Source organism: Leucopleurus acutus (assembly GCF_964270905.1).
Source record: "Leucopleurus acutus genome assembly, chromosome: 3".
In the NCBI taxonomy this organism is placed as follows: Eukaryota; Metazoa; Chordata; class Mammalia; order Artiodactyla; family Delphinidae; genus Leucopleurus; species Leucopleurus acutus.
The window spans coordinates 3,331,326-3,357,469 of NC_139145.1; the positions used below are offsets into that span (position 1 = coordinate 3,331,326).

Consider the following 26,144-nt stretch of genomic DNA (forward strand, 5'->3'; position numbering starts at 1 on the left):
CCCCATCCCTCACAGGACAGGGCCTGAGAGAAGGGACCCAGGACTTATGCTTCGAGTCCAAGGTTTTTTCCCCTGCACATTTCATAAGTTTCTAAATTTACAAATGCAGGGTACCTGTGCATGTGTGCGGGGGCCTCAGGGGGTGGCAATTTGGGGCCTCACTAGGGAGGGTTACCGACGCCACTCTTAAGTTATCTGAACGTTATCCAGGTGGATGATTATCACTCAGCAGGACAGGTCCTGACTTCACCAAGAGGCTGGAGAAACTGCTCACAATCACCGGGGCTGGAGGCCTTGAGGACTCATTTAAGAAACGTATCGAGCACCTACTGTTTACTGGGGAGACGCTGGAGAACACAGGCAGCACCCTGTGACCGGGCAATGGTGACTTAGTGTGAGTGGGTTGTAATGAGGGCACTGGGCAATGAAGGAGCTCAGAGGAGGCACCTGACCCAGCCTGGGGGCAAGCAGGAAGGCTTCCTGGAAGAGGGGATGTTGCAGCAAAGATCTGAACAGTGAGTACGATTGAGATGGGGAGAATCAGCCAGTTGGGGGTGACAGGAGGTACAGAAAGAGGGCTCCTGGCATAGGGACCGCAAGTACAAAGGCTGAGAAGAGAGGAAAAGGGTGGCTCATTCCAGAAACTGAAATCCGTCCAGCCGTGGTCGGGAAGAACATCGGTGTCTTCCCACCAGAGCCCCTTGGCCAACAGACAGCCCTGCTGCCAGCCTGTCTCCTCCCTCTGCTCATCCCCGGCCCCCTGGGGCAGCTGCCCGCTCAGAGCTGATCAGGTGTCAGAGCTGCGAGCTGGGAGCTGCTGGTGCGAGCTGGTGGCCCAGCTGGGAGCAGGTAACCAGAGCTGGCAGTGGACACAGTGGCCTGGTGCTGGAGTCACTGGAGCTGCAGGAGGTAGGAGGGGAAGGAGTTAAGGGAGGCCTGGGATGGAGGCTCCCCTTAGGGCCTCAGGCTCCTTGCCCCTGATCCCTGGCATGTGGGAGAAAGGAAAGGCTGGTGTGTGTCCCAGCTATGCTGAGGCACGCTGACACCCACACACACACTCATTCATGCGTGCACCTCCCACTTCCCAGCCTTTGCGCTGTCTAGGGTACGTACCCTCTCTTTCTGCTGCTGCAGCTCAATATCCTGCCCAGCCATCAGGCCCTGTTCATATATCATCACCTCTTCCAGGAAGCGGTCCCTAGATGAGGGTACTTCCCCCTCCCCCAAGCCTGCGGATTCCCTCCTGCCCAGGCAACCTGCGGACTTCTCTCTTGGGTGTCAGTTACACCCTACTCTGGGTGTGATTGAGCCCGTTAGACAGGAGTAAAGAAAAAGGGTGGGTGGAGTGGGTGCTGAGTGAATGGGTACATTGATTGAATGGGGTAAATTGAAGGGGTGAATGAAAGGATGGGCAGTAGATGGATGGGAGGGTGGATGAACAAGTGGATGGATGGATGGGTGCGTTTTGGATGGATGTGTGGTAAGTAGATGGGTCAGTGGGTGGTGGATGAAGGATGGTTGGGTGGGTAGATGGTAGGTGGGTGTTGGCTGTATGGGTGGGTGCATAGGTGGATGGGTGGGTGGATAGTTGAGGTAGATAGGTGGTTGGATGAGTGGGTGGGTGGGTGGATGGGCAGGTGGATAGGATGGTGGGTGGGTGGTGGATGAAGGATGGTTGAAGGGTACGTGGAGAGCCATGAGAAGATGAGCTGGGTGGATGAGTGGGTGGGTAGTGGCCAGTGGGTGATTGGACGGGTGAGTGGATGGTGGGTGGATGGATCAGTGGATGGTGGGTGGATGGGCAGGTGGATGGTGGGTGGATGGTGGATAGAGCACTGTTGAAGGGTACGTGGAGAACCATGAGAACATAAGTTGGGCGGATGGTGGACAGTGGGTGGATGTAGAAGTGCTTGGGTGGGAGGATGGATGCACAGGTGAGTGGATGGGTGGAAAGATGATTTGGAGAATTCATGGACAGGTGAGCAGGTGAAAGGACAGGTGAAGGATATGTCTTAACAGAAATCCCACTCAGACATAGGAAGGAATTCCTAGCCAGACACCTGGCAAAATGCCCCCTTGAGATCCCTGCCTGACCTCTATACCTGCACATGCACGAAACACAAAACAGGCTAAGCTGGACAGACATGCATGCACACACATACCTTGTGCTCACACGTGCACACACATGCATGCAGCCATCACCCCGGACCTCTGCCCACCTTGGGTGACTTGCCTCCGTGCTCTCACTCACACAGGAGCCAGGCTGGTGTAAGGGGACTTAGCTGCAAGGATTTTCTTTCTGACTTTCCAAGAAACATGCCTCTGTGCTAAGACGCCTCGGCTTTGGGCCTGGGCCCCCAGGAGCCCCTAACTATTCAAGAAAACAGAACCAGTCCAGACACTTCCAGCCTCTGGAGCCAGGGGTGGGGCAGAGGAAGAGCTGGGGGAACCCAATTTGAGGAGTTAGAGTTCTGCCTACTAGTAAGAGGCAAAGCTGATCAGAACACCATGGGATTTTGGAACTGGGCTGTGAAGGATGAATAGGAGTTCACCAGAGGGGGGAAAAAAAAAGGCATCCTAGATAGAAGTAACTGCACAGATAAAAGCTTGAAACCAGAAAAAGCCTGATCTACTTGGGCAACAGGGAATACTGGTGGGATACATTTATTGAGCACCTATGTTTGCCAGGCTGTATGCTAGGAACCTCACAGGAAACTGGCCACGAGTTGGGTAAGAGGGGATTATTTCCTGCATTTTATGGAAGAGAGATGTAAAACACAGGGCAAGTGACCTGCTGAAGGACACACAGCATTTAGAAGATAGGATAGGTTCATGTCCTGCTCTAGGGGCTGGGATGGCCAGCGGGGAGGAGGAAGTGGTACTTTTGAGGAGTGGGAGGCGGACGACTCTCCTGCCCACCAGGATTGATGTCCCTTACCCCCTGGCCTTCTGTAGGTGGCCTGGGGAGAGGAGAAACACCTGACACTGGCCATGAAGACCCTCCGGGCACGATTTAAGAAGACAGAGGTGAGTCTGAGGCCACTGAGATGCCTGACGTCCCCCAACTTCAGGCTCCTGTCCCCCAGGACCTGGCTGAAGATCCACTGGGCCCTTTGACTGCTGTCCTCTGTCTGTCATCAGATTCTTTTGGCAGTATGACCAAGCCCCTCCCTGTTCAAAACTCTTTCATGGTTGCCCACCATCCACAGGTTCAAGTTTACCCTTTTAGCCTCTGGCCACCTCCCCTCCCTTTCCTCTCTACTGCCCCCTGCTGCCCTGATCTCCACATTACTTCCTGTTAAAGCTTTTCAGCCACCATGCCTTTGTCCAGGCTGTTCCCTCCACCTGCAATTCTCTTCCCTGTACTACTGTGCATCAGATCCTCCCCATCGCTCGCAATTTGTCTCCAAGAACATTTCTTCCGGAAAATTTCTATTCCCAGCTACAGTGACCACTTGCTTTTCTGGGGCCTCACTTTCTCAGGGACCCTGATTTCTTGCTTTTGAGTATTTATTCAGCAAATATTTGTATTGGGTGCTGTTCTAGGCACAAAGGACACAGCAGTGAACAGGGCAGACCGAAATCCCTGCCCTTGTGGAGCTGACAGCTGTGTTGGGGCGATGGATGCTAAACAAGATAAATAAGTGAAAAGGCATATTTTGTACCAGGGAGACAAAGAAAGGGAATTTAAAGCATCCTGAGCAGGGGAGATGGTTGCAGTTTTAAAGCAGGTTGTCCAGAAAGGCCTCACCAAGAAGCTGATATTAGAGTAAAGATCAGAAGGGAAAGGAGGAGGAAACCATGTGTGTATTTGCAGGAACTGCATTCCAGGCAGAGGGAACAGCCAGTGCAAAGGCCCTGAGGTGGGGTCTAGCTGGCTTCTCTTGCAGCTATATTTTGGGCTGTGAACTTCCAGAGACTGCACTCCTTCCTCATTCATTACCCACTCCCTCCCGGCCCCGCTAGTCCCTGCCAGTGTGCAGGCTGGTCCAGGGCACAGAGTGACAGAAGCTAAGAGAGCATTCACATGTAGAGTCTGGCAGCCAGCCTTCCTGAGCACTGGCCTCTGTCAGGCTAGACTTCCCAATTACAGCACAAAGAAACCAGGGTCCAGAGAGGTTAACTCACCTCTCCTGGTCACAGAGTAAAGTGGCAACAGGGAGATTCAAACCCACACGTGTCTGACTTTAGAGCCCTTGGTCTTTCTCCCATAACAGGGCCTTCCCATCCGGAAGGCCCAAGGCAATCAGGGAGGCTACCTGGAGGAGGTGGTGCTGGAGCAGAGCCTGGAAGGATGGGGAAGATTTAGTTAGACAAGTGAAGGCACACAGGGAGGGGGATGGGGACCAGTGTGAGCAAAGTTCTGGAGGCTGGGCAGAGCCTGGTTGATACAGGGACATAATGGGATGATGAAGAGGTTCTTTTGGCTGGAGCAGAGAATGTGAGGGGGAGCTGAGGCCCGAGAGGGCCCAGCCCGAGGAGTCCTTGAATGTCAAAAACGGGGCAGAGGAACAGCCTGGTTTTATTTTTTAACTAAAAAAATTTTTTTGGCCTTGCTGCACAGCATGCAGGATCTTAGTTCCCCAGCCAGGGATCAAACCCATGGCCACTGCTGTGGAAGGGCAGAGTCTTAACCACAGGACCGCCAGGGAAGTCCCAAGCCTGGTTTTAAAGTCAGATGGCTCTGGGTTCGAATTCTTCCTCTGCCCCTGACTAGCTTGGTGACTTTGTGTATATCTCCACCATTCTCTGGCCTTCCAAAGTTTTCCCAACTGATTTTTATTTTATTTTATTTTTATTTTATTTATTTATTTTGGCTGTGCTGCGCGGCTTGTGGGATCTTAGTTCCCTGACCAGGGATCAAACCAGTGCCCCCTGCAGTGGAAGCTCAGAGTCCTAACCACTGGACCACCAGGGAATTCCCCCCTCAAAATGATTTTTAAATGTATTTTTATTATTTGTCAATTTTAACATTCCTTTCATTTTGTTTATTTTAACGTTTAAAATTTAAATTCAACCGTTGAACTCATTTTTATTTCATCCCATTTTTGTTTTTATTTATTTGTTTTCAAACACTACAAGGAGATTTCCATGTGCTTTGCCAGATGTCAGCTCCTTTAACCCTCATAACAATCATATGGGGTAGGAGCTTTTATCTCCACTTTATAAATGAGTAAACGATGCCCAAAGAGGTTAAGGAACTTCCCCAACATCACACAGCTAGGAAGTGAATGCCTGCCTTCTCCCTGGGCTGTGTTACTAGGAACACCTGTGTTACTAGGGCTGTGTTATTGGGCCTTGGTTGCGGGGAAACTTGCATTGATTGAAGTGAGAAGGAAGGAGAGGGAGAGGGGGAGGGAGAGAGAATGAAAGAGAGAGAGAGAGAGGGCACCAGAGCAAGGAATAAATTGTTTGTTAAGCCCTACAAAACGTGGCCTGGGGTTAGCTTCATTCACTGCTAACCGATCCTAAAATTTTCATCCCGTTCGAAATCGATTCCTAGTTAGTGTTCACATTTCCTGCTAAAGATTCCGGAGAAGCTGTAGCCAGTGGTAAACCAAACCACGGGATTGTTGAATTTCAAAAGCAGAGTCCTATTGAAATCCAATCCTTCAAAACGTTTGTGCCGCTAAAAAAAACAAAAACAAAAAAAACACCTAGGGGCTTCCCTGGTGGCGCAGTGGTTGAGAATCTGCCTGCTAATTCAGGGGACAGGGGTTCAAGCCCTGGTCTGGGAGGATCCCACATGCCGCAGAGCAACTAGGCCCGTGAGCGACAACTACTGAGCCTGCGTGTCTGGAGCTTGTGCTCCGCAACAAGAGAGGCCGCGACAGTGAGAGGCCCTCACACTGCGATGAAGAGTGGCCCCTGCTCGCCGCAACTAGAGAAAGCCCTCGCACAGAAAAGAAGACCCAACACAGCCAAAAATAAATAAATTAATTAATTGATTAAAGTACCCTTAATTTAAAGGAAAAAAAACCAAAAAAACACCTAATTTGGGATGTGGGTGTGTTTTGATAGGTGCCTGGCACAGTGTCAAGATGAGGGCAGGAATAGAAGGGTGTTAAAACCTCAGCCTGGGTGTGAGGGTCTCTGGGTGTGTCAGGGAGGGCGGGGGCAGCAAGCAGAGCCCGCCTGGGCTGGAGCGGGCACGGCAGATGGGAGGCCTGGGGGAGGAAGGAGAGGAGAAGCTGGTCCTCCACTCCCCCCACAAAACCGCCCCCCACCCCCGTCAGTCCCTCTACCTGCCAGGCTCCAGTTTCTCTGCCAAACGTAGGAGTCAGGTTCAGCTTTTGTTCGGCTGCCCCGAGGGAAGAAAGCAAACACCCGTGACTGCAGTGGTCCGTCTCCACCTCCGTCTCCATCTCTCCGGACCTTCCATTTCCCATTCTCAGCACACAACCTGCCCGGCGCGCCCTCTCCGCTCCTTTCTGCTTCTCTCATGATACAGCCTGCTCTGCCAGGTCCCAGCAGAGCGCCCTACTTGCTCTGAGCCTTCTCGCACCCTCTCTGGGCCTCAGTTTTTCCATCCATAAAATGGGAGGGACTTCCCTGGTGGTCCAGTGGTTAAGACTCTGCGCTTCCAATGCAGGGAGCACGGATATGGTCCCTTGTTAGGGGAACTAAGATCCCACATGACACGCGATGCCGCAAAAAGAAAAGAAAAGAAAAGAAAAAAGATGGGAGTTAACTGGAGCCGGGAGCCTAGTCTTTGGATTCCCATCAACCTCCTGCCCTTATTTCAGGTTTTGGAAAAATCCTACATGGAAGAAGAGTGCGGATTTGTAGAAAATTTTAGAGATTCGTAAACTCCCGGTGCCTCAACACTTTTTGGAAAATCTGTCTGTCTGTCTGTCTCTCCCTCACTTTTATTCCCAGAGTCACTGTTTCTTTTTCTTTTTTTTTTTTTCAGTTTGAACAAAGTAGTTTATTGCTATTAGATCAACACAGGCACTAGGGGATTGATTGAATTTTGTAGCTTGTAGTTTATTATTAGGATGCCCTGAAAAGTACTCTTGAAATGAACAAATGTACATATAGATATATATTAGATATGTGATCTTATTTTAAATGAGTCACTATTTCTTTAATTCATTCAACAAACATTTATTCAGCACCTACTGTGGGCTGGAGATCAGGGCTGGCTTCACAGACACACACACAGACACACACACACACACATACCCTGCCACTCAGAAGGACCCCATGTTTGGTTTCATACTCATTTCTCCCCATCTTGAAATTCTTCATAATTTTTCAACAAGGGGCCCTGCATTTTCATTTTGCACCGGGTCCTTCAAAATCTATGCCCGGTACCTGCTGGGGATCCAGCCGCAGTGACTAAGGGGGACAAAAATTCCTGCCTGTGCAGAGGTGAGATTCTGTGGAGAGATCAAGAGGAAACAATATTTTCAGAAAGGTACACAGGATGACGTCAGGTAGTGATAAGAACGATGAAGGAAAAATAACCCCCCACTAAGGGGTCAGAGTGACAAGGGGTGATCAGAGAAGGGCTCTCTGAAGAGGTGTCTTCCAGTGCAAAAGACAGTAAAGGAATCAGCGTTGTGGGCAGTGGAGGAAGGAGGGCATTCCGGGTGGAGGACACAGCAAGGGCAAAGGCCCGGAGGTGGGCAGAGCTGTCTGAGGACCAGAAAGGAGGCCACTGCAGCAGGATGTCACGGACCAGGGGAAAGGTAGGGGGAGATGAGCTCAGAGAGTTGACGAGGAGGATTGTTTAGAGCAAAGCTAGGCACATTTTTCCTGTAAAGGGCCAGAAAGTAAACTTTTTTTTTTTTTTTTTTGCCACGCCACACAGCTTGTGGGATCTTAGTTCCCTGAGCAGGGATTGAACCCCGGCCCTCGGCAGTGAAAGCATGGAGTCCTAACCATTGGACCACCGGGGAATTCCCATAGGCCATTTGAAGATGGATGGGCATAGCCCCATCCCAATAACATTTGTTTTATGGACACTGGAATGAGAATTTCATATAATTTTCATGTGTCAGGAAGTATTACTCTTCTTTTGATTTTTTTTTTTCCCTGACCACTTAGAAGTGTAAAAACCATTCTTAGCTCTTGAGCTGGACCAAACCAGGTGGGGATGGGGTGGGCTGGGATTTGCCACCCACCCCAGCCCTGGGGACCTCAGTTGGCAGTTGGACCGCTTGCCATAGAACCTCCTGGGCTCTGTGAGCAGTTAGCATTTGATGCTGAGCAAAGTCGCTGGAGACTTTTGAGCAGAAAAGAGAAATGCTCTGATGCAGGCTTTAGGAAGCTGTGGACCAGGGAGGGGAACAGAAGCAGGGAGGCCTGGGAGGAGGTGACCTCCAGATAGAATTGTGATGGGGCTGGACCATGGGTGAGAAGGGGTCCCTGGACGTAGTTTACAGCTGGCGGGGTTGGCTGCTGGATTGGGTACGGGGTGAGAGAGGAGTGAGATGATGCTAAGACTTGGCCTAAGCCCCTACCGGGACAGCGACGCCCTTGGCCCACTGCGGGGGGCTTCTGAGCTTGTCTAACATCCAGAAGGACAGGCCGAGGGCAGTTGGAAATCCGAGGCCTGAGCTGGGAGATCCATTTCAGTCTCCTCTCTGGACAAGCCTGAGAGGGTCACACCACCCCCCCTCGGTGTAAGAGGAGAGAGGAGCCCTTAACACCCTCCTTCCAACTCCCCAATTGCTTATCAGCAGATTCTCCATTTACCTGCCCCCACCTCTCCCTCCATCTGCCTAAAGGTGTCTAAGAATAATCACGGACAACAGCAGTGATCCTGCCTCCGGGTACACTGGGTGATACCTGGGACGTTTACAGTTTTCACATGGTGTGTGTGTGGGGGGGTGTTTCTGGACCAGGGGTGCCGCTCAACACCCCACAGAGTCCAGGATGGCCCCACCCCAGGGAATGACCAGGCCCCAAGTGTCAGCAGTGCCTCTGGGTGGAGGAACCCGGCTCTATAGTGTTCCTTCCATTATCTATCCCATTGTTAAAGAATTGAGGCCCAGAGAGGGAGAATGGCTGGCCCCGGGTCACACAGCAACTATACAATGGCCAAGCTGGGTTCAAAGCCCCAGTGCCTGTCAGCAGTCACTGCTCTTAAATTTGGGTTCCTGAAGGCCTGTCTCCTCACTCATCCCTTCTCTCCCCTGTAATCCCAATCTTCTCCCTTCTCCTGGTCCCTTCTCGAATTTGCATCCACAACACAGTGGACTATCCTGACTTTTGGAACCATTTGTGGCTCTCCTGACACCCCACACTCCTGGTTTCCCCCGCCTTCCCAGGACCCCCTCCTCCAGCTCCTATGCTAGCACCTCTCCTCCTCTGCCCCCACCCTTAAGTATGCACACCCCTGCCCCACCCCACGCCCCAGGTCCTGGACCAGGGCATAGGCTACCGCACTGGTCCAGGAGAGCAATTTATTTCATGATTTCTCCCAAACATGATCTTGTTCCTGCCACTCCCCAACTCCTGCCCATTCTTCAAGGTTCAGCTCAGATGTCCTTTCTTCCAGGAAGCCCTCCCTGACTCCCCAGATGATATCAAGAGTCCTCTCTGAGCTCCCAGCTCACCTGGGCTTCCCTCATAATAGCCCTGATCACCTTGGTTCATAAATCCATGGATGTGTCTGTCTCCCCAGGGACCTCAGTGATAGCAGGGACATCTGTCTTCGTCACCACTGAGTCCCAATGCCCAGTGCAGTGCCAGGCACCCTGTAGCACAAGTGGACTGAATGAATGAAATACACATGGCTCAGAGGGCTTGGCTTTGTGAGTCACACATTAACAGAGCAAACATTCACCAACTGCCCACTCCACCCTGGGGTGCCCACCCCACCCTGGCCTCTGCCAGGGAGGCCTCAGTGGGACCCTGCTCTCAAGGGGCTTCCAGTCTGAGAAAAGCAGCAGAACACAGACCCTCCCAGTCCCTTGGAGTTAGAGCCAAAGGCTGTGTCCATTCTGTCTTTCAGTGGTTTAACTGAGCACCTACTATGTCCTGCGTCCCTAGGATTCAGTATTAGATATGCACACAGCCCAACCACATCTTTCTTTGAATCCGTGGTTATGGCGCACTATGTTCCAGGCCCCATATCTAGCATCTCATTTAGTCTTCCCAGTAACCCTCTGCAGTAGGTACTGTTTAATATGAAACCCATTTCCCGGATGAGGAAAGTGAAGTCCAAAGCAGGTAAGTATCTGGGCCGATCTTATAGATGGTAAATGCGGGTGTGTGGAGGGCAGGGGGCGCGGTGGGGGGTGCCCTGGATTCAAATTCAGGTTTGTCAGACTGCAGAGCCCCGCTGGTGGATGATGAATGAATGAATGAGTGAATGAATGAGTGAGGGATAGCCCAGCGGCAGTGGAACCAGACCGGGAGTCACCTGAGACCACCTCCCGTATCCCACACTCCCCCTCTTCCCCGCCCCCCCCCCCCCCCCCCAGAGAGGCGGAGACGAACGCAGGCGGGTCCATGGAGATCCTGGGAGCCTGGCCCTCTTTGCCTCAGCCTCCCGGTGGCAAGGTCAGGTCGGGCCACCGCGGTGCCCCTCCCCCAGAGCCCAGCCCCCTTCCCTGGCACTCCCCCCCGACCCGTAGGGGAGAGGCCGGGAGGGGGGCAGCAGGCGGGGCGCGCGGGGGAGGTTTGGCGCGGGGCTTGGAGGGACCACGCGGGCCGGGCGGCCGAGCCCCGGCATCGCGGGCCCTTCCCTCTGGTCACCTCCCGGAGCCCGGCCGCCTGGCCGCCCGGCGCCCTGGACACCATGAAGCAGCTGTGCCTTTGCGCCGCCGCCTCCTTCGCGGTAGGGCCGGGGGAAGGGGCGCGGGAGCGGGGCGGGCGCGGGCCCTTCCTCCCCTCCCCGTCCCGCCCCTCCCCGCCCCCTGACCTCGCAGAGCCTAGACCCTCCACCCTCAGACCCGCGAAGGATGATCAGGGAGGAGGGAGGGGGCGGGGCAGAGACTGGGGGGGATGGATGGGACATTTGGGGGGACAGTTTTGAGGACGGATGGGGACACAGGAGAATTTGGAGGGCATTTAGAGAGACAGTTTTGGGGAACAGTTTTGGATGGGATCATTTGTGGGGACAGTTTGGATGCTGTTTTGGGTGATCTTTTCTGGGAAAAGATTGACATTTGGAGAACAATTTTGGAGGACATCTGAAAGATTTTAGGGGAGGACATTTTGGGGACAGATGATGGAGTCATTGGGGGGATGATTTTGGAGAACATGTCAGGAATTTGGGGAAGACATTTTGGAATGCATTTCAGATATTGGGACATTTGGGAGACAATTGTGACATCTCAGAGGCAGTCAAAGGATAGATGGCAGAGGGTGGTGCTGAGGGACATTGAAGCAACCTTTTTAGGGGTTCCTATGGGAAGATTTCGGAGGGTAGTTCAGAAAGGGATATGGTGAGGTGATATTGGAAAGGTGGCTTTCACTAAGGGATGGGCTGGGAGCCTAGGTTTGGGGGACAACTTTTTGGAAAGATGCTGGGGGCTGATCTGGGGATGGTTTAATGGTACGATGGTGGAAGTGGTGTATGACAGCTGGGGCGATGGACCTGGGGGCAGATGCTGGGGACCCAGGCTTGGGGGTTGCTGTCTCAGGCCCCCACCCAGGACCACTCCCCCCGGCAGCTGCGGCTCAGCCCCACTGACCTTGGCTCCTGCCCACCCTGCGGCCCCTGCCCCATCCCGAAGCCGGCAGCCAGAGGCAGGCGCCAGGCAAGTGCCCAGGCCGGGCGGTGAGAGCCCGGAGCCCCGGCTGGGGGAGTGGGGAGGGGCAGTGGCCGCCAGTCCCATGTTCCCCTGGGTGTGCCCCGCAGAGCCAGGACTGGGGCAAAAGTGACGAGCGGCTGCTGCAGGCCGTGGAGAACAATGATGCCGCACGGGTGGCCTCCCTCATTGTCCGCAAGGGGCTGGTGCCCACGAAGCTGGACCCCGAGGGCAAGTCCGCGTGAGTGCCCACGTCCTGGGGGTGTGATGGCTGAGGGGTGGCCACCCTGCAGCTGACCCCTGACCTCTGGCCTCCAGATTCCACCTGGCGGCCATGAGGGGTGCAGCCAGCTGTCTAGAGGTGATGCTGACACACGGCGCCAACGTTATGAGCACGGATGGGGCAGGTACTACCCGCCGGGCCCTGGGGGAGGGAAGAGGAACTCAGACCAGATGCCCAGCCTGAGGGTCCAGCCGGGCCCTGCTTCATGGCCTCCATGTCCTGCTGAAAAAGGGGGGTTCTCTTCAGTGCCCCCAGGGAGGCACAGGGGCGAGTCAGGCTGTGGTACCCAAGGATGGAGACCATGGCCGGCAGCAAACAGAGTGAGTCAACTTGTGGATCAGGGAGAGCTGGGACTCAGGTAGTGGTTGAGTCAGAGGAAGTAATGGAAACAGAGGAGCATCTGAGCTTGAGGAGCATCTGGGGGCGTGAGAATAACAAGTACAGTTTTTTGGAGGGGAGTATCTGAGGTGCATGGAGTAGCTGGGCTCTAGAGTTAGCTGGAGCTCTGGGAGTAGCCGAGACAAAAGGAGAATCTAGGTGTGTGACTTAACTAGGGCCCTGAGGGATAACTGCGATAGAAAGCATGGCCAGAGGGAGTAGTTGGGACTCAGGGAATAGCTAGGCATGGGGCATAGCCACATCTGAAGCTTCAGGGCAACAAGTATAGGAGCCAGGATGTATGGGTACTGGGAATTTGTGGAGTATCAAAGAAAGCGGCATAGCTGGCACTTTGGTGTAGTTGAACTTATAGAGTAGCTGGGACCTGGGGAGTAGCTGGGGACCTGGGGAGTAGCTGGGACCTAGGGAGTAAGCTGGTGACCTGGGGAGTAGCTGGGGACTGGGGGAGTAGCTGAGGACCTGGGGAGTAGCTGGGGACCGAGGGAGTAGCTGAGGACCTGGGGAGTAGCTGGCGACCTGGGGAGTAGCTGGGGACAGTAGTGCTTGAGGAGTGGATGGATGTGGAGTGTAGCTGGGATGAGATTGTCTGGGACACCTACTAGCTGAGGTTTGGAGAGCCTCTGGTCCCAGGGAGTAGCACAGTTTTGAGAAGTACCTGGGTTTGGGGACTTGTTAGAGTCATCACAAGTAGTTGACACAGGTTTGGGGGGGCAACTGGAAGTTCCCTGAGTATCTGAAGCTCTAGTACATTCTCTCTCCCTTTCAGGTTACAGTGCCCTCCACCTGGCCGCCAAGTATGGGCACCCTCAGTGCTTGAAGCAACTACTGCAGGTCATGTCCTTTCCTGCCTCAGATACTTCCCAACCCCAGATACTCCCTTGCCCTGACTAGTCCTGAGTTCCAGGAATTCACTGAACCCCCAGTTACCCCCTGAATCCTTTGTATTCCTTGGCCCCTTTTACTCCTGAGTCCCAGCTACTCCTTGGACAACCAGATACTCCCTGAGTGTCCAGCTACTTCCCACACCCAAGTTATACTCCCAATACCAGCTATTTCCTGAGCCCAGCTTCTCCCCAAACCCCCAGCTGCCCCTGGGCTCCCAGCTAATCCCTCTTTCTCACCAATTTTCATAAAAGCCAAGAGAGTCACTTGGGGGCCTGTGAGAAGTGGGTTCCACAGAGCAGGTGGGTGGGAGGGGAGAAGGGGGGAGGCAAGGAGGCTGAAATACAGCAGAGCCCAAGGAGGGGCAGTTCCTAGAGAAATTAGGCAACAGGGATGGCTCCTAAACAGGGATGGCTCCACCTCCAATGACACGCCTCCCCCCCCCCAGGCATCCTGCGTGGTGGATACTGTGGACAGTAGTGGGTGGACGGCCCTGCATCACGCAGGTGGGTGCAGCCTGGCCTCGCCCTGGCCACCATGGCCCAGAGGGTGCTAGGCTTGGGAATTATTCTACCTAGGGCTCTGGGGACCTGCCTAGGACATTCCACCTCCTTCCTCATGGAGCCCCTACCGTGTGCCAGGCACTGGGCTCTGCATTATCCTCAGTGACCCTTTGAGCCATGGACGATGACCATTGCACAGACAAGGGGATTGAGGCTTATCAGCAAGGAAGTGGGGAGGATCCAGGCCATCTGACCCCGAAGCACAGCCTACTGTATGCTGGGCCTGGGTGAGGACGATCAGAGGGTGACCAGAGTATAATTTGCTTCAAGGAACTCCTAGGGAATCTCAGGAAGGCCAAAGGTCCAGGCAACCTTCATAGTCATCAAATCCAAATTCCTTTCCTGAGGGAGGGAAGGGACCCACCCACCTGAGCCAGGACCCAGCCCAACGTCTGTCCACTGTGCCCATGACATTCGAGAATGTCTTTCACTTGATGACTCAAGAAACGTCTATGCTCTTGGGAGCGTGGAATACATTTGCTCTGGAGTTTTATTCACTGTTGAAACATTCCCTGCAGTTGGAGTACGCTGCCACCTAGTGGTGGCAAAGCCTTTGATCACGTTATGGAAGCTCCATGGTTTTTTTCTTTCAATAAATATTGAGCACCTGCTGTGTGCCAGGCTCGGTTCTAAGCGATGGGATTACAACAGCAAACAAAACCCCATAAGTCCTTGGGCACACAGCAGGTAATCACATAAAGTTTGATGATTTTTTTTAGCTTTTTTTATTTTATCTTTTTGGCCATGCTGCACAGCACGTGGGATCTTAGTTCCCTCACCAGGGATTGAACCCGCGCCCCCTGCAGTGGAACTGCGGAGTCTTAACCACTGGACTGCCAGGGAAATCCAAGAGTTTGATGGTTTTCCAGCAACGCTTCCTTGCACAAAGCCCTTCCTTCCCTCTTTGAGGCTCTGGACATAACACACCTTGTCCTACTTCCTTGATGACCAAGTCCTTCCAAGCTCCTCCCTGCCTCAGGGTCCATGTCCATGCAGTGACCTCTACCCTCCCCCTTTCACCACCAAAACTCAAGCTCAGATCAAACCCCAAGAAGCCTGCCCAACCTCAGCGGAGGTCTGATCTCTGTAGTAAATATTAACACTCTTTGTATGAGGGTTTGGTATATAGTCGGTACACAATAAATGCTGGTTGAATCAAAAGGGGTTAAATACATGAAAATCAGTGAAACGTTCCACCCTAAGAGGGACCCACAGTGGAATGTGGAAGGAGCTTGGGACTGGGAATTAGAAGACCTGGGTCCTCATCCTGGCTCTTTCTCTGACCCCCTGGGTGACCGTGGGCCTGGCTGGGCCTCAGTTTCTTCATCTGTATAATAGGAGTCATATCTTTGTCACTGATCTTCTAGGGGAGGTGGGAGTTTCTCATGAAATAAAGGATAAGAATCACGCTCAGGCAGAAGGCCCCCAGAAAATATCAAAGCCATGCCCTTCCTACCCACCCTTCTCTCTTTTTCCAGCGGCTGGCGGCTGCATCTCCTGCTCAGAAATGCTCTGCTCCTTCAAGGCACATCTGAATCCCCGAGATCGGGTGAGTCTTTGGGATCCTGTGGGGAAAGATACTGCATTTGAGGTATGCTGCCACCCAGTGGCAGCATCCCAGGCACCCTTTGAAAAGTATGAAGATTTGGAGGGAAGCTTGGGGGCCGTCATAGGCTTCCCCACCTCCCAGAGTCATTCTCTCATGCCTTGTCTCACCCCTCTCCCACCCCCCTCCCCCAGCTGGGTACAACACCCCTCATCATAGCAGCTCAGATGTGTCACACAGATCTGTGCCGCCTCCTCCTGCAGCAAGGGGCTGCTGCAAATGACCAGGACCTTCAGGGCAGGTGAGCATCTCCCCTCTCAGCCAGTCCATTGTGTGCTGTGTGACTGAGGCAAGTCTCTTAACCTCTCTGGGTGTGGGATCTAGTTGTCCTCCTCCCCTTACCCACCCTGGGTGTTGAGGAGGGTGTGGTGGTTTGAAAATGTCCTCACCCCCTCAGTAGCCTCCTCTTCTGGTAGGACGGCCCTGATGCTGGCCTGTGAGGGAGCCAGCCCCGAAACAGTGGAGGTGCTGCTGCAGGGTGGGGCCCAGCCGGGCATCACTGATGCGCTGGGCCAGGACGCTGCTCACTACGGCGCCCTGGCAGGGGACAAACTCATCCTACACCTCCTGCAGGAGGCCGCCCAGCGCCCCTCAGCACCCAGCGGTATGCAAACCCCACCTCTGAACAATTTTGAGCACCCTCCTCCATCTTCTAGGTAATTTCTTGTCACCCCTTTCTCTCCCTCCCTACTGTGGATAGTTTCAAGGTATCCCTATTTGTATTATAGGAGGTTTCATTGCTCCCATCACACTACTCAGGACAGTTTCGAGGAACCCCAGAGCTTTTAGAATAGCCTAGGGGTCAACTCTGTTTTCCCGGGTCATCCATATGCTTGGATGTTTACCTTTCCTAAGAATTGGCCCTTCCACTTGCCCCATCCTGGAGATGCCACTGTTCTCTCTTTTTGAGAGTTTCAAGGCCCCTCCTATTAGTATTCTGTCAAAATGGTTGATTCCTACCTTAAAAGTCCTGATTCTGGGGGGAATTGGGAGCGCTCTCAAGTCCCCTGGGCTCCCTAATGCCCTTCCTAGGGCTAGGAATGGAATCCCTAGAACAGTGCCTGACCCTGCTTCCCTCTCTCCCCTGCCCTCCCAGAGGATGACTCAGGCGAGGCATCATCTCAGGTATGGATCCCTAAGCAGCGAGCAAGTCCCTCTCCCTGTGCACACACTACCTTCCCCCTTGCCCCAGGCTCCCTGGGAAGAGAAGGAAGAGATGGACCCTTGACTCAGGGTTAATACCGGGAAGGACCAGGCTGGGGAAGAATGCTGCCTTCGGGGTATGCTGCCACCAAGTGGCGGCAGCACCCACAGCATAACTCTCAAGACTCAGTGAGAACTCTGGGGGGATGGGGCCACATCATGGGGCTAGGGTGGGATGGTAGAGGGAACTGAGATGGGTGAGGGCTGGTGCAGTCAGCGAAGGAGTCAGGTCTGGCCTCTTTCTCTCTTCCGGCATTACAGCATCTCAGCTCCATAGGGAAGGAATTGTAAACAATTGGGTCTAGCTGGGGAAAGTGCCAGGGCATGGAGAGGGGCAGAGGGTAAAACATAAGATTGGGAGCTCTCAGGAGATGTGGTCTTGCCCCCTTTTATGCTGGGATAAGTGAGGACCAGCGAGAGGCAGGGACTCACTCGAGATCACACAGGAAGTGAGGGCACAGTTGGGGCTGGTGACAGAGAGTGGGTTGGCTGTGTTGGTTTATTGGGGTGGGAGGCTGGCATGTCCCCCATGTACCCCCTCTACCCCTCCCCCCAGAACTCTGTGTCCAGCCATGAAAAGCAAGGGGCCCCCAAGAAGCGAAAGGCACCTCAGCCCCCTGCCAATATCCCGATGCCGGTGAGAGATGCCCTGGCCTTGGGGGGAGGCATGGAGGGACTCCAGGCAGGATGGGGAGAAAGCTCTGGCTCAGGTACGGGAGGGTACAGTCCTTGGGCATCATGTAAAGGTGGTGGGTTCCCGGGGTCGGGGGACAGGATGATCAAGATGCCTATGAGGAGATCGTGCGGCTGCGACAGGAGAGGGGCCGCCTGCTGCAGAAGATCCGGGGCCTGGAGCAGAACCAGGAACGGAAGAAGCAGGAGGTGAGGGGCCTCAGAGACATGGGCCTTGGGCTAAGCCTGCAGCAGGTACCATTTTGGGGGTACCCTACCTCTTCTCCCTCTCCACACACACGGGCCTCCTCGGTGTTCCTCCAACACTCCAGGCACGGTGCTGCCCCCGGGCCTTTGCACGTGCTGTGGCCTCTGCCAGAAACACCTTTTCCCAGATGTCCTTATGACTCCCTCCCTCATCTCCTTCAGGTCTTTGCTCAAAGACACCTCCCCTACCCAAATTATTTAAAATTGTTACACCCCGACTCACTTCACAGTTCCCTTTATTTTTGTTCAAAGCACTTACTGCTATTGGATGTACCATATATTTTATTCATATTCACCCATTCGACTGTAAGCCCACGAGGGCAGACATGGTTGATGGTGCCTGGCTCACAGTAGATGCTTCATAAGTATTTACTGGATGGATGAATATTTGAGTAAGTGAGTGAATGAATAAATAAACGAATTAGTGGCCCTAAAGGGGGTCTGGCACAAAATAGGCCAGAGGACATCTGTGGTTGGGATGGAGGGCCACTGAGCAGGAGGTAGGCCAGGGAGGCCCCCCAGCCCAGATCCAAGCCCAGGCCCCTTTCTTCCGTCAGCTGCCAGAGGCGGAGGCCAGCTCCCTCCACAGCCTGGAGAGACAGGTAGGGTGGAAGGTGGGGGGAAACTGGATGGCCAGCTGCCCAGTGTTTTCCCCAGAGGCCCACTGAGCCCCCCACTGCCTCCCTGCAGGTGCAAGAGCTACAGCAGCTGCTGGCAGAGAGGCAGGAGGAGAAGGAGAGTCTAGGACGGGAGGTGGAAAGTTTGCAGAGCAGGCTGTCCCTGCTGGAGGTGGGCCCAGCGGGGAGCAGGGCAGGGATGGGGCTTCTAGGGGCGGGGCCACCAGGGGCGGGGCCACCAGGGGGAAGGGCCTCTCTTCTGCTGCAGCTGCATGATAGCCACACTAATACACATAGTCTCACACACATGCAAACACAGAACAGACAAACGTACAAACACAGGTACACATAATAGACACTTTTAAAAACACAGAATCACACATGCTGACATACGTGCAGAGATGAACAGCCACGCTTGTATATATGTGGTCTTACACATACAACAGGCAAACACACAACAAACACATCTGTGGGTGTGTAATCACACATGCACAACAAATACTTGGGCACACACAGCAGATATTTCTCATTCAATCACACACCTAGGCAACACACCCCCAAATACATGTACACACACAAGTATTTCTCAAAATACATAATTACACAAACATAGACACATGTACACAACCATGTTCACGCACATGCACACATACGGAAACACAGAACGGTCACACACCACAGACTAAAATACAAGTGCAAAATCACACACAGTCACGGGGACTCACATAGGAGAGACCGGGGCCACTGTGCACGCCCACACGTGCACACACATGCTCACCGCCGACCCACAGACCCTGAACCACTGTTGCAGGTACTCGCACACAGGCAGACAGCCGTGGCCCCACACAGAATTGCAGACACACCCTTTCAAGGACTCACTCCCATCCCTCTCTTGGTCCCCTGTGACCAGGTGGCACGTACACCCCTAGTTGTTGGGGTTATGGACACAAACTTGGGGGAGACATGGGGGCTGGAGGGAGGGCAAGACCCCGAGCCGGACCCTGATCACCCCCCCACCAGAATGAGAGGGAGAACACCAGCTATGATGTGGCCACCCTGCAGGACGAGGAGGGTGAGCTGCCCGACTTCCCAGGTGAGCTCCCACCTGCCCTCCCCCACCCGTTGTGTCTGGGGCCCCAGGAGTTGGAGCCTTGACCCATAGGCATTGAGAGAGGTTGCATCTGGGAGGGAGCTTGGCCCGCCCCGTTAGTTATTCCACTCCCCAAAGTCGGCCTGCCCAGAGACCCTGGGGCCTGACTCTGTGTCCCCTGCCAGGGGCTGAGGCGCTGCTCTCCAAGCACCTAAGCCCATCGGCCCAGGATCTCTTGGCCTCGCTGCAGGAGCAGGTGGCCACGCTCACCAAACAGAACCAGGAACTGATGGAGAAGGTCCAGGTGGGGAAACTGAGGCCCGGGAGGGTTGGGTGGGGACAGACCTGAGGACCTGAGGGGCTGTTCCCCGGGGGGGTTGGGCGGGCACATGGCTGAGTCTGTGGACAGGGAAAGTGGCATGGCTGCCCTGTGCCCCCCATGGCCACTTCAGCTCTTGCCCGGCTGCCCTGCCCCCGCCAGATCCTGGAGCACTTCGAGAAGGACGAGATGGAGGCTGACAGTCTGGCCGAGGTCATCCCTCTGGCGCTGTACAACTCTCTCCGGGCTGAGTTTGACCAGCTCCGCAGGCAGCATGCCAAGGCCCTGCAGGCGCTGGGGCAGCAGGAAGCACAGGAGGGCCCTGGAGAAGAGGAGGCAGCCCCTAGGGAGGGCAACGGCCCGGGAGCCAAGGCCGCCAGAAACGGACCAGTGGAAGCAGAGCTTAACGGCACTGCAGCTCCGGAAACCAGAGTTAATGGAGCCGAGAGCACAGATGAGGAGGCTGCGGGAGTAGAAACCATGGAAGCCAGAGCTTTGGAAGCAGCATCCATGGTGGCAGAGGCCACGGAAACAAGACCCACGGACGCTGAGGCCACAGAAACAGAGGGTGTGGGCGCCGAGCGCTTGGAAACAAAGGCCGCGGGGGCTGAGGTCACAGAAACGAAAATTCTAGAAGAAGGAGGAAACTCAGAAACAGAGGCCACAGGAGCAGAGTCCACAAATATGAAAACAGAGGAACCAGAATGGAAGGCCAGTGGAACAGGTGCTGTGCAGGAAGAGCTCACAGGCACAGGGACCATGAAAACGGAGGCCATGGGAGTGGAGGCCACGACCCCGAGGGTCACCACAGGCCCCACCTTGCACCCCAGTGCTGCCGAGCTGGATGCGGCCCACGGCAAGTGTGAGCCCGCGGAGGCCGAGGGTGGTGGAGCTGGCGGGGTCAGCAGCGGTGACACAGGCCAGCTGCGGGCCGCCCTGGAGCAGGCCCGGGAGGACCTCCGAGACCGGGACTGCCGCCTCCGGGAGATGGAAGCGGCCTCAGCCCAGCTGGACGAGGCCCAGGCCGGCCGGCTGTTGGCCGAGGAGGAGGCTCGAGGCCTGCGGGCAGAGCTGGCCCAGCGGGAGGAGTTGCGGCTGGAGCTGAGCCGGGAGGTGCAGGCCCTACGGGAGCAGCTGGCTACGGCCGCAGCCGCCGGGGAGCAGCAGCGGGCTGCGGCCGTCAAGCTGGGCCAAGCGCGGGACGTGGCTGAGGCCCGGGCTTCTGAGTTGGCCGCGGCCTGCGAGGAGGCTCGGCGGGGCCTGGCGGAATTGCGTGAGGCCTCCGAGGTGCTCCACCAGTCAGTGGTGCCAGCCTCAGAGCATCACCGGCTGCAGGAGGAGGCCCTGGAGTTGCGGGGACGGGCGGCCAGCCTGGAGCAAGAGGTGGTGGCCACAGGAAAGGAGGCCGCCCGTCTGCGGGCAGAGCTGGAGCGCGAGCGTGTGGGCAGCGTGGCCCGCCTGGAGCACGAGCGCATCGTGGATGCCCTGCAGGCCGACGTGGCCCGGCTGCAGGGGCAGCTGGAGGAGCTGGGGCGACGCCACGAGAAGACCAGCGCCGAGGTCTTCCAGGTGAGCGTGGTGGGATCCTCATTGGGCACAGCCAGTAGCCAGTTGGTGGTTTGTTCTGACCCCACAGCCATGCGATATTTCGACCCCATCGGTTTCAGTCCTGCAGAGACTTGACGCTGCGATATATCCAGGTGGACCTTTGACCCTGCAGCCATTCTGACTTCCTGGGTGTTTCAACTGGTGTTTTCTTTTTAAAAACCTTTTGGTCATTTTGACCCCATCATTTTTTCTAATGGTTAGCCCTTTTTCCATCTTCCTTCTTTGTTTTTGTTTTGGTTTTTGCGGTACGCGGGCCTCTCACTGTTGTGGCCTCTCCCGTTGCAGAGCACAGGCTCCGGATGCGCAGGCTCAGTGGCCATGGCTCACGGGCCTAGCCGCTCCGCGGCATGTGGGATCCTCCCGGACCGGGGCACGAACCCGCGTGCCCTGCATCAGCAGGCAGACTCTCAACCACTGCGCCACCAGGGAAGCCCGCCATCTTCCTTTTTATCTATCTATCTATTTATTTATTTATTTTTGGCTGTGTTGGGTCTTTGTTGCTGCCCGCGGGCTTTCTCTAGTTGCGGCGAGAGGGGGCTACTCTTCGTTGTGGTGTGTAGGCTTCTCATTGCGGTGGCTTCTCGTTGCGGACCATGGGCTCTAGGCGTGTGGGCTCAGTAGCTGTGGCTCGTGGGCTCTAGAGCGCAGGCTCAGTAGCTGTGGCGCACAGGCTTAGCTGCTCCGTGGCATGTGGGATCCTCCCAGACCAGGGCTCGAACCTGTGTCCCCTGCATTGGCAGGTGGATTCTTAACCACTGTGCCACGGGGGATGTCCCTGGCACGTGGGATCTTCGTTGCAGTGCACGGGCTCAGTAGTTGCGGCGCACGGGCTCTCTAGTTGTGACACGCGGCCTCTAGAGCATGCGGGCCTAGTTGCCCCACAGCATGTGGGATCTTAGTTCCCTGACCAGGGATCGAACCCACACCCCTTGCAGTGGAGGAAGGAGGATTCTAAACCACTGGACAACCAGGGAAGTCCTGAAGGTGGATCTTTTGACCCCATCTCTTTTCTTAAATACACACACACACACACACACACACACACACACACACACACATCCCACAAAAAAACCTAGCAACTGTTTTTAACAAATATGTGAATAAAAAGCCACATTTGTTAGTTGTCATCAGGAAAGCGTTTTTCTCTCCATGCCTCTGTTTACTCACCTGTATAATGGAGCTAATAATAGTTCTTAGTCCTCACATGAGAATTAAATTTACTTAGGACAGTGATGGTACAAGTGATTAATAATTGCAGCCAGGATTACTGTTTTTCCAAGAACATTCTCTTCTATTTTTTTTTTTTTTTTTTTTTTGGCTGCACTGCTTTCAGGGATCTTAGTTCCCCGACCAGGGATCTAACCTGTGCCCCATGCAGTGGAAGCGTGGAGTCTTAACCACTGGACCGCCAGGGAAGCCCTATTTTCTGAATTTTACCTTCCTTCATGATCACTTCTTTTGTGGGTAAATTTTGCAAGGCTGATTTGATTCAGACTTAGTTTTTTTTTTTTTTAATTGTTAAGGTGTAGTCAGTCTGTACTAAGTGGAACATCTAATTATTATCCATTTTCCCTGACCTTTTATTTCTTTTAAGGCCAATGATCCCCCCCAGGATCAATTTTTGCAAATCTAACACTGCTCCAATCTTGATATTTTTGTGAAAATGCAGTCATCAGTTTTGGGGCATTTGTTTGCTTTTCATCCAGACTCTTCTGTTTTTCCTTCATTTCGTAAGAAATCTACAAACCTTCACACCACTGGCAGAGAGAAGAACATTGGCTATATTGTAATAATAATGATAATAACGTTCATTATGTAATAATAACACTAAAAACAACATCACAAACTTGAAGATAGCACTTACTGTGTGCCAAGCACCATTCTAAGTGTATTCCGTGTATTTTCTCATTTTATCCTCACAATCACCCTGTGACGTGGAGGCGCTTATTATCCTCGTTTTACATATGAGCAAATTGAGACACAGAGAGCTTATGTCACTTGTCTAAGGACACACAGCTTGGCAGAGTCAGAATGTTCATCGTGCCCAAAGAAATCCAGAACTTCCCTGAATCAAATTCCTTGAGGCCAAACGGGCTTGAATAGCCTCAGACCAAAATAGAAGGGTCAGAATCTTTGGTGTCCAGGCATCTTTGGGGTCCAGACGTCCTCAGGGTCACACATGGGTTTGGGCCGCAGGTGCAGCGGGAGGCGCTATTCATGAAGAGTGAACGGCACGCGGCCGAGGCCCAGCTGGCCACCGCAGAGCAGCAGCTGCGGGGGCTACGTACTGAGGCCGAGCGGGCACGCCAGGCCCAGAGCCGTGCCCAGGAGGCCCTGGAGAGCGCCAAGGAGAAGGACAAGAAGGTGGGTCCCCTTTTCTTGTGCTCAGTCAAGGGGCCCCCCCACTCGACAGAGGTTGGAGGGAATCTAAGAATGTCCCAACTGAAAGAGCCTTGGGAAATCAGCCCATTTTCCAGATGAGCAAACAGAGGCTCCAAGAGGCAAACTGAGTGTCTTGAAGTCACACAGCACCTCACTAGACAGTGGATGTGACCTCCAGAGCCCCAGGTGCTTTAGCACACAGAGAAACCCAGCCCCAACCTGCTGTGTGACCCTGGGCAAGTCACTTGACCTCTCTGAGCCCCAGTTTCCACCTCTGTAAAATGAAGATAAAATTGCGGTAGGGATTATCATTTATTTGTAGCAGTGTTCCTCCCCTTCAGCACTAGTGACATTTGGGGCTAGGTTATTCTTTGTGGGGGACCATCCCGGGCACTGTAGGGCATGGAGCAGCATTCGTGGCCCCTACCCACTCGATATCAGGAGCACCCCCAGTGGTGACAAACACAGATATTGCCTGGCATCCCCGGGAGGCAGGATCTCCCCTGGTTGAGAACCTCTGATCTATAGAAATAACAATAAAGCCCAGCATTTATTGAGTGCCTGCTGTTTGCTGACACAGTTTAAACTTAATCACAGCAGCCTACCAAGGTGAGAAGTGTGATTCTCTTTACAGATGAGGAAACTGAGATTCAGAGGGTTTAAGTCATCTTCCCAAGATCTCCAGCAGGGAAAGGGTAGAGAAGGACCCAAACCCTGGCCTGTCTGACCCAGCCCCACCAGGCCAGGCTGCTTTCGGCCCTCCTGTTCTGTCTGTCTCCACTTTCACTTCCCGGGACTCCAAGATCCACAAGGTTTTTCTGTAAAGGGCCAGACGGTCAATGTTTTTGGCCTTGCTTGGCCAGGGCACTCAGCTCTGCCGCTGATGCAGGAGCGGTAGACCCTGTGACAATGAATGGGCTTGGCCGTGCGCCAATAACATTTTACGTTTGGCCATGGAAATGTGAATTTGGTTTCATTTGCACATGTCGTGAAATGTCATTCTTCTTCGGACTTCTTCCCCCTCAACCATTTAACATGTGGAAACCATTCTTAGCCGATGGGCCGGACTCAGCCTGCAGGGCAGAGTTTGCTAACCTCTAGGATGCAACTTTCCCTCCAAGGCCTGTCCTTTGCCTGGAAAGGTCGCAGGCCCCCAGCCCCGGGCTCAGGATGCTAGCTGACCCTCCCCTGATCCCACTTCAGATCACAGAGCTCTCCAAGGAAGTCTTCAGTCTTAAGGAGGCACTGAAGGACCAGCCGGGAGCCCCAGGCTCCTCGGACGTGGAGGCCCTTCGCGGCCAGGTGAAGGCTCTACGGGAGCAGCTGGAGGTGAGAGCCTCGCCCACCCGCTGGGCACAGGGGTCCCCGGAGGGTGACGGGCAGGCAGGAGGTTGGGCACATGGGCCAGGCGTGGAAGGAAAACAGTTCAGTATTTTAGCAAGCAGCACAGTCACGCCGGCGCCTGCCATCAAACTAGGGGCTCGGGGTGCAAAGGGGGCTTTCTGGCATATCTTGGAGGAGGTTCTGCTTTTCTGAGCGCCCTCCCCACACCCACAGGAAGCTGCCAGGGACCACAGTGCAGTGGTGGCCTTGTATAGGAGCCACCTCCTCTACGCCATTCAGGTGAGTCACCCTGTCTTTGGGCGCGCCACTGCTGCTCCCTGGGCCTCCATGTCCCCATCTGTACAATGGGACGCTGGTCGAGGGAAGAGGTTCATGGCCTCCGGGGCGGGGGGTCGGGGAGGGGAATGGAGAAGCTGGGTGGGGGGCGGTGGGGAACGCCCAGGCTCTCTCCGCTTCTCTCCACCTCCCGCCCCAGGGTCAGATGGATGAAGATGTACAGCGGATTCTGAGTCAGATCCTGCAGATGCAAAGACTCCAGGCCCAGGGCCGCTGAGGTCAGAGCACTGCCCTCCGCCTTCCAGGCCCCGAGTCGGGGCTCCCAGACTCACGCGCTGACCATCCGCACTTGGAGACCAGCCTGGGCTCCTTCCCAACGGTCCCTCACTGCCTCCACGGCCCCACTGGTCCCTGCATGCGCTGGTCAGTCTAGACCCAGGCCCTGACCGTGTACCCTTCCCTGCGCCGGAGAATTTGTGAGTCCCCTCCCTCACGTCTGGTCTTATCATCAGACGCCACCCCAGGAATAAAAGCTCACGGAGCAGAGGATGAAAGCATCGTGTGGCCTGATTGCTGGGCTCCCACTGCAAAGCGGGGAAGGGGCGGCCCAGAGCAGGGACTGGGGATTAGGGTGAGGAGAGCAAGGCAGGACTCAGTCCCCGAGAGGAACACTGTTACTATGTCACTGCAATATCTTTTTTCTTTCTTTTTTTGGCCACGCCACGCAGCAGCTTAGTTCCCAGACCAGGGGTTGAACCGTGCCTCCTGCCTTGGATGCGCAAAGTCGTAACCACTGGACTGCCAGGGAATTCCCCAGTTACTGCACTATTTTTAAAAGTCAGAAGGGGTTCCCAAAAGTTCATAATGAACAAAATATGCAAATGTCAAATGAAGACGGAATCTGAGGCTGCACGACTTACTTCAC

At 54.5% G+C, this 26,144-nt stretch overlaps 1 protein-coding gene across 2 annotated transcripts; it reads left to right on the top strand.

The window, feature by feature from the left end:
* Nucleotides 1-37: 37 nt before the first annotated feature.
* Nucleotides 38-26,032, top strand: ANKRD24 (ankyrin repeat domain 24). Of its 2 annotated transcripts, XM_082836018.1 has the most exons (24): nucleotides 38-394; nucleotides 2,956-3,027; nucleotides 10,103-10,182; nucleotides 10,437-10,792; nucleotides 11,631-11,717; nucleotides 11,819-11,949; nucleotides 12,027-12,115; nucleotides 13,157-13,221; nucleotides 13,721-13,778; nucleotides 15,314-15,384; nucleotides 15,576-15,682; nucleotides 15,858-16,045; nucleotides 16,538-16,566; nucleotides 17,201-17,281; nucleotides 17,419-17,526; nucleotides 18,141-18,185; nucleotides 18,274-18,372; nucleotides 19,221-19,293; nucleotides 19,476-19,594; nucleotides 19,772-21,178; nucleotides 23,414-23,581; nucleotides 24,803-24,928; nucleotides 25,157-25,222; nucleotides 25,419-26,032. In XM_082836018.1, exons 3-24 carry the CDS (start codon nucleotides 10,140-10,142, stop codon nucleotides 25,494-25,496), a joined length of 3,594 nt encoding a protein of 1,197 aa, XP_082692144.1. In that variant the 5' UTR covers nucleotides 38-394; nucleotides 2,956-3,027; nucleotides 10,103-10,139; the 3' UTR covers nucleotides 25,497-26,032. The 2 variants fall into 2 exon arrangements, with proteins under 2 accessions (XP_082692144.1, XP_082692143.1); XM_082836017.1 differs by lacking the exons at nucleotides 38-394; nucleotides 10,103-10,182; nucleotides 10,437-10,792.
* The last annotated feature ends 112 nt before the right edge of the window (nucleotides 26,033-26,144 follow it).

What these genes read in the sequence shown, in the direction of transcription:
- ANKRD24 (XM_082836018.1), top strand. Translation starts at nt 10,140, where the DNA reads ATGAAACCCATTTCCCGGATGAGGAAAGTGAAGTCCAAAGCAG. An exon ending in CAGCCAGAGGCAGGCGCCAG is followed by an intron (nt 11,718 to 11,818) that starts GCAAGTGCCCAG and finishes TGTGCCCCGCAG; the next exon opens with AGCCAGGACTGGGGCAAAAG. An exon ending in GACGGCCCTGCATCACGCAG is followed by an intron (nt 13,779 to 15,313) that starts GTGGGTGCAGCC and finishes CTCTTTTTCCAG; the next exon opens with CGGCTGGCGGCTGCATCTCC.